The sequence below is a fragment of the Helianthus annuus genome, chromosome 3 (assembly GCF_002127325.2).
Source record: "Helianthus annuus cultivar XRQ/B chromosome 3, HanXRQr2.0-SUNRISE, whole genome shotgun sequence".
Classification (NCBI taxonomy): Eukaryota; Viridiplantae; Streptophyta; class Magnoliopsida; order Asterales; family Asteraceae; genus Helianthus; species Helianthus annuus.
The window spans coordinates 19,533,052-19,544,230 of record NC_035435.2 but is presented as its reverse complement, the minus strand read 5'-3'; the positions used below and the strand labels follow the sequence as shown (position 1 = coordinate 19,544,230).

The 11,179-nt window shown below is 31.6% G+C and overlaps 1 protein-coding gene across 1 annotated transcript; it reads left to right on the top strand.

Annotated features, from left to right (window-relative positions):
• The first annotated feature begins 543 nt into the window (after positions 1 to 543).
• LOC110931280 (protein FAR1-RELATED SEQUENCE 5-like) lies at positions 544 to 2,572 on the top strand. Its single transcript, XM_022174681.2, has 7 exons — positions 544 to 608; positions 685 to 818; positions 914 to 1,038; positions 1,166 to 1,201; positions 1,295 to 1,732; positions 1,837 to 2,334; positions 2,423 to 2,572. Exons 1-7 carry the CDS (start codon positions 544 to 546, stop codon positions 2,570 to 2,572), a joined length of 1,446 nt encoding a protein of 481 aa, XP_022030373.2.
• The last annotated feature ends 8,607 nt before the right edge of the window (positions 2,573 to 11,179 follow it).

Genomic DNA, 11,179 nt, shown 5'->3' with positions numbered 1-11,179 from the left:
TGGTACTGTTACACTTAGGTATATTGTTTGTAGTAGATCGGGAAAGCCCAATTGCCAAAATGTTGATTCAATGCTTTTGAAGTCATCTTCCAAGTTGCCTCGTAGCACTAATTACAAGGTTTCAGACTGTAAAGCTAAAATAAAGGTTAAAGTTTTCAAGGGTTATCCTGGTTTACAGTTATTTGGATTTGTTGAGTCTCATAATCACCCGTTAGTTTCAATTGAGAACATGGATTTGACGCGCAAGAGGCGGCAACTAGAATTTAGCGACCAAGATTTCATTCATAGGCTAAGTTTAGCTAAAGTTGGCCCGTCAACTGCCTTTAAGATGCAAACTGTTTTGAAAGGGGGACAACACAACGTCCGTGGTACCAGGATAGAATATAAAAATTTCAGCAAGGATTTAAGAGCTTTCATTGGTAAAGGAGATGTTCAAATGGTTGTAAATATGATGGATAAACGTAAAGTTAATTAGGAAATTACTATTGCCATTACATAATTCGTCGTGGAGAGCTTAGGTCCTTATTTTGGGTAGATGAGGTTATGAAGTGCAATTACAGAGTTTTTGGCGAAGTGTTAGCTTTTGATGCCACCTACAGTACTAACCAGTAAGAATTTGTTTGTTTTTTTTTTTCTATTTTCAGTTGTGTATTTTTTGATTTTTTATTTATCATTATGTTGTAGGTATAATATGATTTTTGTTCCTTTTACGGGGGTTGATCACCATAAGAATTGCGTAACAATTGCGGCTACTCTTCTTTATGATGAAACTATTGAGTCGTTCACATGGATGTTGGAACAATTTCTTGAAGCACATGGTAAGTGTTTCTATTTTACACATGTGTAACTTTGCTTCACAAAGTTTATGTTTTACACCATAAGAATAGCGTAACTTTGTTTTATAAATTCTCAGGTAAACAACCGAGGCTAGTGTTAACCGACCAAGACCCGACAATGAAACAAGCCATAGCTAAAGTTTTCAATGAATCTGTCCATCGTCTATGTATGTGGCATATTATGGATAAACTTCCTCATAAGGTACATTTAATTTAAAAATAATTAATCTTGTCAGTTTTACACATGTGTATTTATGTTTTTCTAGTTTCTGTGTTTTTATTAAACGTGTGTAATAATGGTATTTTATTTTTAAAAATTGTATCTACAGATTGATGGTGATGTGTTACAGAATACCAACTTGAGGGTACGTATACATAAGTTGGTCTGGAATGTTTTTATCACTCCTGCCACGTTTGAGAAGCGATGGGAGTTATTGATAAATGATTGCAACTTGCAGCGTCACAAGTGGTTGTCTGATATGTTTTCTATTAGAGATCAGTGGGTCCCAGGTTATTTTAGGGACATACCAATGTGTTGTTTAATGAAAACAACGTCTAGATGCGAAAGTTCAAACGCACTTTCTAAGGTAAACTCTAGCGCATCGAATACTTTGGTTCAGTTTATGTTATGTTTTGAGATAGCAATTGATGGTCAACGCTACTGGCAACGGATTTCTGAGCATAAAACCGAATCAACATCTGCCGCCTTATCCACTCCGTTACCTATAGAAGCACATGCAGCACTTGTATACACCAGAAGCATTTTTAAGGAAGTCCAAAAGGAGATATCTAAAGCCTTATTATCATGTATGAATGGTAGACCTGATGTTGTTGATGGTTATGAACATTATACGGTTTCTCACTTTGAAAAAGGGACCGTTATTGGTGATTACACGGTAATTTTGTTTGTTTCATATTTTTATTTCTGCTTTATTCTTCATTTGTTTAGGTATATATACCATTATCAATGTGTCATAATAGAGAGTTATTATATTTGCAGGTTAAGATCAATATGAGTGATAACTCAGTTACATGCTCATGTATGTTATTTACACGCATTGGATATCTATGTCGTCATGTTTTTTCTGCATACCGATTTCGAGGCATAAACAAAATTCCTGACAAGTATATAGCTCCAAGGTGGAAAAAAGATGCATTGCCTAAGAAAGTGTTCAACCTTGAATTCCGTTATGGTGTTGACAGCTCAGAAAGCTTTAAGCTTAGGTCAGAGGCGCTGAATTTAGCTCAGCAGTGTGGTGATCGATTACGGGGTGATTCAGTAAAGCTTGCTTGGTTTGTGGAACAAATCAAGGCTATTAAGAACAAAATTTTTGAAGAGGTCCCAACTGATCCAAGTTCTAACAATAAAGGTGGTGTCTTTGAAGAATTGGTTGGAGAATCACAACCTGATAGTGTTTCTTTTGTGGCTCCCCAAGGTATTAGGAATAAAGGATGTGGGAGATCTCGTCGTTTGATTGGCCCGGGAGAGAAAGCCAAGGTTAAGAGCAAGAAGAAAAAAAGGAATTGCAAATTGTGTGGAAAACGTGCCTACCATGATTCTCGTAACTGTCCTACAAAAAAAAAAGAAAAAACAAAAACGTAAACAAAGTCACGGTGACGAAGATAATAATGAAGAAAATGATGAAGATATCGATGAAGATAGTGATGAAGATAGCGATGTAGAGCAAGAAGAAAAAAAGGAATTGCAAATTGTGTGGAAAACGTGCCTACCATGATTCTCGTAACCGCTTCTTTTCTTTTCCTCTTTTTGCCTCCTATTTCAAATTATACACAAAACTATTTTAAACCACCTTCTTAAGTAATATGCATTAGTAGCAGTTTGTGTAAACATCTTAATCACTAATCATCAACTTAGATTACTTACACATGTGTAGATTGACTAATCACTCAAATTCATTACTAACCAGGATGATTTACATACGTGTAAACTTATTGATCACTCTGATTCAACGCTAATCAAGATGATTTACACATGTGTAAACAGATTTCTTATACATGTGTAAACAGATTACTTACACATGTGTAAACAGATTACTTACACATGTTTACACATGTGTAAACAACTTATTTACACATGTTTACACATGTGTAAACAGATTACTTACACGTGTAAACATCTTATTTACACATGTGTAAACATCTTATTTACACATGTGTAAACAACTTATTTACAGTAAACAACATATTTACACATGTTTACACATGTGTAAACAGATTACTTACACATGTGTAAACATCTTTACACTTATTTACATATGTGTAAACAGATTACACTATCACATGTTTGTGTAAATAGATTACTTACACATGTGTAAATATCTTATTTACACATGTGTAAACAACTTATTTACACATGTTTACACATGTGTAAACAGATTACTTACACGTGTAAATATCTTATTTACACATGTGTAAATTTTATTATATATTTTTTATATTACAAACCTTCACATGTGGCAACTTCGAGTTTATTTGTCTGTTTTTCAGCAACCTTTTTCACCATCTGTGTTTCCCTTTTTTCTGTTAAAACAATAGAAAGTAGTTAAAAACATGTATAAACAGCCTACTTACACATGTGTAAACAGCTTACTTACACATGTGTAAACAACTTACTTACACATGTGTAAACAGCTTATTTACACATGTGTAAGTGTCTTAATTACACAAATTCAATATTAACTATGACTATTTACACATGTTTAAACATCTAACTTTATGATGTGTTTTATTACAAACCCGCAAGCAATTCTTTAATCATCTCATTCCTTTGTCTTCTTAAAACCATCTTCAGATTCACTGAACTTTCTGTTGAAATCAAAGAATTTAACCACAAGTTTATTTTATTTTTTAATGATCTATGAAAATGCATTTGTCTTACCTAATTGTCTTTCTAGTTCAGCATCCATTTCTGATAATGTATTAACTCGATCCACATTCAATGACACTTCAGAATCTGTAACCAAAAGTCGACAAAATTTATTGTTTGCTTTTAAAACTGTTATTCAAGTAATTATTTGATTTAAAATATTTTTTTGTTACTTTCCTGTTTCGTCATTGGTCTCAGAACTATCGTCATCAATTATGTCTGGATTTGTTTTTGTATTTGAGAAACTCTTTGCTTTAATCCTTAATATTCGTGGACTTTTCCGACCTGTAAATATAGTGTATTAATACATCATATTCTACAATATATCTTTATAAATCCGAGATTAATGTTTTAGGATGCTTACTTGCCATTCTTCCTTTTTTGCCTGTAGAATCTTCTGATAACAATACCATTAGACTTCCAAAAGCAGTCTATTCAAGTCGAGTCATCAGTAAACATATGAGTAAACTCAGCAAGAAAGTTAAATAGCCCACCGAATACAAATATACAACAATCAACGCATTAACCAGTCCAAAATTAAACAGTATTACAATGCAATATAGCAGTTGCAAAATAAGCTTCAAACCCTAACTAATCAATAAGCTGTTCACTAGTTACCAAACAGCCACCACCTCGTTCATCGCTTTATTATACACAAATCCATAACTTCAGATAACTAATTTTCACATATTTCCAGTGCAAATACAACACTTTCAAAACTACAATCCAGTATCTAAGCTGCATCACTCCATCATCCATATAATACCCCAACGAACACAAACATACAACAATCAAAGCATACAGCAACATTACAAAATGCACTAAATCACTAACAAAACATACTTCAAAACCCTAACCAATCAACAAACATACAACATACTTCATACCATGACCACAGTCAGCCATTGTAGTTCATTTCTCATACTATTTTAACATAATCACGAAAACCACTAATTAGTAGCTAAATGCACTCTTATAATCACGAAAACCTAATATACTGAAGTCCTCAAGGCAAACACAACAGCTGGAATGCATGAATTTATCAGAAATTACAAACCAAAAACGATAATCAAGTACGAATATAACAACACATAAATATTGACCAACTACTTTCAAACTACAATATGTAACAACACATAAATATTGACCAAAAAGCACAAAATCGGACTCTATAAGTAGGTTTCGAGTGGTGCGATTGCATAACAGATAGAAGGGGGAAGATGAGAGGTGTACCGAGTGGATGAATCAGCAGATTTTTGAGCTTCAAATCGAGTGTTCGTCGGTGCCTCTGGTGCAGATATCAACGGTTGAGGGTTTCGAGAAATGGGGAAGGAGAATCCGTTGCTGCGTTTGGTGAATGATTCGAGAAGATGGATTTTGTGTGTTTGGACAATAATACCTTTTTTTATTTTACTTCAGCTTTTTTCCTTTTCATTTAAACCCAACTAATCTTAGCCATTAATTTATGATGATCTATGAATGAGATTTGTTCTCGTGGTTCTCACAAAATTTGGTGTTCTCAAGATAACCCCCCTATATATATATATATATATATATATATATATATATATATATATATATATAGGATAAGGATCATTACAGAACACTAATTATTGCGAGAACAAAAAGAACAACTCTAGATCACTAAATTTTTGGGTTTAAGATTCATATTTCTTAAATTTTATGTTTCTTACATTTATTTGTGTATTATATATACATAAAAAATTCATATATTTTTCCCTACACATAGTCTACATACATGTAGATAATTTAGCCTACACATAACCTACATGTATGTAGGTTATTTAAAAATTGAAGATTTTTCATATTTTGTTTTAAATTGTAGTGTGAGAAACAATAAATCATGCATTTATAACATTTTCATTTTACTTATTAGGTTTTTAGGATTGAAAAAATGAGTGATTCATTTTGTTCTGCGTGTTCTCGCAATATTTAGTGTTCTGCATAGAACCTTCCCCTATATATATATATATATATATATATATATATATATATATATATAATAGATATCCAAAGGGCAATTTTGGTCATTTGGCCCCCCATGTACTTAAAATCTGGTTAATGCATAGTGTACAACAGTTTATTGCCTAATACAATCTCATCCATTAGATAAAAAAACATGGGTAGGGTTTCTCATCTTTTCATTATCCGCCCCAACTCCATGCTTTCTCTCTCCCAGGCGATTTCCAGATCTAGGGTTTCAATAACACCGAATCCGTTCATTTTCTCTCAATCCGACAGAAGATCCAGTGGGGTTGACCTCTAGGTACCGTTTTAAACCACATCTAAAGTTTTTTGTTTGTTATTTGAGTCTGATATGTTTGTTATTTGTGTCGAATCGTTCATTTTCTCTCAATCCGACAGAAGATCCACTGGGGTTGACCATCTTCTCCGAGATCGGCTGCTGCTTATGTTAATCCTCATCGTCTTCTGTTCAGATCTGGTTTAAATACCGGTAGTCGTTTAATCTAGCTTTAGTTTACTTTCTATCTGTTGTTGAATCTGTTGTTTTTGGTCGATTTTAGGTGTTAAAATCACGTTTTATATGATGAATTTGTTCAGATCTGCGTGGAAGGATGTGCGAACGGAGATCTAGGGTTAGATCTGGCGATAGTTTTGGATGATTCTGGATTTGTTGATGTGTTAGGAGATTCCGTGTTCCTCAAGCCTGAACAGGTTGGCTCTTAGTCTAACCCTAATTTTTCATAAATTTTAATTGTTAATTCTTGGTGAGATCATTTTGTTTTATGTAAATTTGTTAGTCTAACCCTTTTCATATGTTTCGTTGATTTTTAGTATATGAGTTTTGAAAGATGTGTGTTTTGTTTGCTCAAGATTCAAATTTTAAGGTTTTCGCACTCAGTATGTTATGTTGATTGATTTACGATATTATTTGTGGGTTTTGATTATTAGTCCCTATTAAAGTTTGTAAACATAAGATGTATTTTGATTTGAGTAGTTGATTTCTTTCTTCATTTAGGATATGGGTTTTGTAAAATTTATGTTTTATGTCTGTTCAAGATTCGGTTTTTTGGGTTTTAATTTATGATATTATTCAAAATGGTTGATTTCTTGATCTGGGTACTTCTTGTTATTGTTTGATTTGATATGAAAATGTGAAGATGTGTTCATGATCTGTTAAAAGTTTTGCTTGATTGATTTCTTTGCTTGATTTGCACATTTGGGTAATTTGAGGGATTTCTTGACATTTTTCATGTGGGTGTTTCAAGATTCAACATTTCTTTAATTCAAGATTCAAGATTTTTGTGAAGTTTTAAGCTTTATGGGTAATTTGATGGGTTTCTTGACATTCTTTATGTGGGTATTTCAAGTTTTTTGTATATTATTAAGCTTTTTGTGAAATTTGATGGATTTCTTGACATTTTCATGTGGGTATTTCAAGATTCAAGTATTCTTGAATTCAAGATTCAAGATTTCTTTTTGTGTAATTTGATGGATTTCCTGACATTTTACATGTGGGTTTTGTCAGATTGTTTCTATGTTATTGGAAGACCGATCTGTGAATCCTGATTCTTTGAATCGTCATAAACAGGTGTGATTGTGTCTTGATTGAAGTTAATGTCTTTACTTTCCCCCTTTTGATGGTTTGACTAATTGGATTTACTTTGACAATTGGCTCAAATTTGGTAGACTCCATTGATGCTGGTTGCAATGCATGGGAAGATTGATTGTGTTAAAAAGCTCATTGAAGCTAATGCTAATGTATGTCAAGTTCTTTCATTTTTCACTTTTACCCATGCATAGTTTCTTGATTATGTTGAATTACTATTAAAAATTAATATTATGTGCAATTTGTTAGATTTTGATGTTTGATTCACCAAATGGAAGAACATGCTTGCATTATGCTGCTTATTATGGTCATTCTGATTGTCTCGAAACCATTCTTTTCGCGGCCCGGACCTCTCATGTTGCAGCTTCTTGGTGTTAATGCCCGAAAGAAAATTCGCGGGTTGCAGATTATGGCAAACTATTTAATCGATAACAATAATGTTAAGTTAGGCAAGTTCAAAACTTTGTTATATGTTTTCTTAATACTTGTATTGATATTTGTAAATGTTTCTATAATTAATTTTTTAATGGAGTGCAGGGTGTTGCGACTGGTGGACTAAAAGATCGAAGCGCGTTCGCACATTAGAGTTGGACCGGATTCGTAAGTCAAAGAGTGTTATTGTTCGTGAGCTAGATGGGCATAACCGATTGCTTGTCAAGGTAAAATGGGTCGGACAAAGGTCATAATGGCATGTTTGGAACGGGTTGTGTTGAGTTGACCCGTTCATATAGTAATTTTTTTTTGACCAAGTCAACTAGCTTGGCTATGAAAGTTTTCCGTCTTTTTAAGGTATCATTTTGTCAAAATAATCAAATTCTATGCATATATTGAATCTGATTTTTGTAATTTATGCAGTTTGTCAATGATTTACATGCTCTTATCAGTCCAACTGCTCCAGGAACTCCGCTTCCAATTGTTTAAAACCGAAGCAAATTACATGTTTAGTTTTTCGGTTTAGTTTTAGAAGTCTAAACTAAACTTGTTTTAAAATCTAAACAGTCAAAATAAAATTTTGACCAATTTTTTAGTTGGTAAACAAGAAACCAATATCTTGTTGATTTTGTACTAATATTTGAACAAGCCCCAACTAAAAGATGTTATGTGCACATGTTGAAAAGAGGTGAACATCTGGGTTAAAAAGAGGGAATAGTGGTCAACAGTGGTCAGAAGGGTGAAAAGAGGTGAAAAGAGGGAACAGTGGTCAACAATGGCCAGAAGGGTGAAAAGGGGTGCAAAGAGGGAACAGTGGTCAGAATTCAGTAGTATGCTCTGTACATCTACTTTTTTTTTTGTCAACTTACAGCTGGGTTAAAAAGTAGATGTCTACTTTTGACATTATATATAGTCAACTTAAGCTTCATAAACTCCATCCAACTTTCTACAAACACTACACACCCACCTTCAGTTTGCTGCTACATAGAATGAACAACATTCAGAAAATCAATTCAACCGTCTAATTGTAACTTAGTGTCAGTTTAACTTAAGGTTACTTTTAAAGCTCACTTTTTGTTATATTTGCATTCCTAACAAATTGTGTTTTATTTCAATTCAGAATACTATTTTCATCTGGGTCTTGCATTGTTTCTCGCCTCTATACGTTTGTTTCTTGCATTATTTCTCTATTTTTAACATCTTGGTCCTGCATTGTGGTAAGTATTTCTCACATTTCGACTGTTTTATTTTGTATGTGTGTTGTAATCTTACATAGTGATAACAATGTTTGATACATCGATTGTAAAAATCTTACACTATTTTAATTGTTAAGACTTATCGACTGTTTTATTTTGTATGTGATAACAATCTTCACTTTTTCCCCTTCCGTAAAAATATATCAATGTGGACCTGAACCGGCAATGTTATGTTTATACACAAGCAAGTCTCTCTTTGAGTTAAATTAAGATAGGATGCAATACCTCTCCTGCTCTTCAGTAAGACCCTCCGTAGTGGGGCGTTTAAAAAAAAATTCAAAAAAAACGCCTAAAAACGCCCAATAACCATTACATAGGCGTTTTTTTTAAAAAAAAAATTCAAAAAAAGCCCCCTTGGCGTGGTCTTAAAAACGCCTTGCCCCCTTCTCCTTGTCCAATCATCTTTCATCTCCCTTTTTGTTATCCAATAAGATTTTTAGGTGTTTTTTCTTTATTTTATTTAATGCCCCAACAATCCCCCATCCCCACTACACCCATTTTAGAAAACGTCTAATAATGCCCCTTTGCTGACTGGACCGCCACATGGCGTAAAATGCCCTAGGTTGGGGGCATTATCTTCCCTTTCCACTACACATGGTCTAAGATATGTCTGGTTTGTTTTTCACTGATTTTGCATTAAAGGGACGTGATAAAAGTTGTGAATCCCTGATTAGTACATAAAGTTACTTGGTTTTTTTTTCTATTATATTATTTTATTTAGTCAACCTATTATCATTCACTTTTCATTTTTTTTTTCATCAATCAACTTATTTTATATTTTTTTCTTTATGAAAAGATTGTTAGATGTTTGTATATATCTTGTTGAACTGATAAATTCATGGAGTTTTTTTCCCAAATAAGTTTTGGTGAAAGAAATATTTACCAAAATGGTGTTCATTGAAAAATATTTACTAAAATAGTGTTTTTATCAACACGATTTTTTAGGAACCCAGCATTAGACTGCTATATATTTATTTTATATTTCCATCAATTTATTCTAATTTATTTATTTTATTACAACGGTTTTTTTTATTTGTATTCAAACAATATAATATTTATTTTTCTTCGATGGAATCCATTATAATATGATAATATATGTAAAAACTAAAAAGTAATTTAGTATATTTTATCAGATTTACTCTGTATGTGATTATATTTTAAAGTAATTTAGTTTATTTAAACAGATTTACTCCATTTGTCATTATATTTTAATTTACTATGATATTTTTGTTTTAAAAAAAATTATAACATGTTAAGTTAGTTGATTATATAAAAGGTAATATAAAACTACACAGTAAGTTTAGTATATTTGTTCATACAAGTTATATATTATAAAATGATATTTTTTGTTTTAAAAAAAATTATAACATGATATTTTTGTTTTAAAAAAAATTATAACATGATATTTTTGTTTTAAAAAAAAAATTATAAAACTACACAGTAAGTTTTGCTTTTTAAATGAGAGTATATGATGATGTCATATCCACCACTGGACCATTATATTTTTATATTTTAAAGCTGATATAACAATTTGAAAAATAATAATCATATGTATACTTATTTAGGCTTGTGTAACTGTTGCCACATTTTTTTACAATATAAACTTTTAATTAAAAAACAAAAAGCTATAATGAGTTCGTTAACATATATCCCTTTTAATTAAAAAAGCTATAATAAGTTAGTTAAAAATGAAAAAAAATCTGTAATAAGTTAATTAAAGAATACAATTAAAAAAAAAACAATGATAAATTGCTTGATTAAAAAAATTAAAAGAATAAATAACGATGATAATAATGGATAGGTTAAAATAAATAAATGCAAGAAAACACCCATTTTGGTAAATATTTTTCAAACCACCCATTTTAGTAAATATTTTTTCCATCAACGCCTAATTGGGAAAAAAACTCTAAATTTATATAGGGAAAAATGTTCTTTAATAAAGTTATTTAATTTATGATTTTGTAATATATATTTTTAAGTTCTTAGTTAACTGCAATTTAAAGTTGAAATTGTTTGTTGTTTTTAGTTAGGGCAAATACCATAAAAAACCAATCTACTTTCTTTTTTTTCCTATAAAAGTCCCTTAACTTAGCTTTTGAATGTTAAAGTCACTCTACCTGTTATATTTGAACAAAGTTATGATTTTTTTGAAAAAACAATTATTGACACCGGTTGT

Excerpts from the sequence above, each read along its gene's own strand:
- LOC110931280 (XM_022174681.2), top strand. The coding sequence starts at position 544 with ATGAAGTGCAATTACAGAGTTTTTGGCGAAGTGTTAGCTTTTGATGCC. Across the intron at positions 819-913 it reads ACAATTTCTTGAAGCACATG|GTAAACAACCGAGGCTAGTG; the intron begins GTAAGTGTTTCT and ends ATAAATTCTCAG. Across the intron at positions 1,733-1,836 it reads CCGTTATTGGTGATTACACG|GTTAAGATCAATATGAGTGA; the intron begins GTAATTTTGTTT and ends TTATATTTGCAG.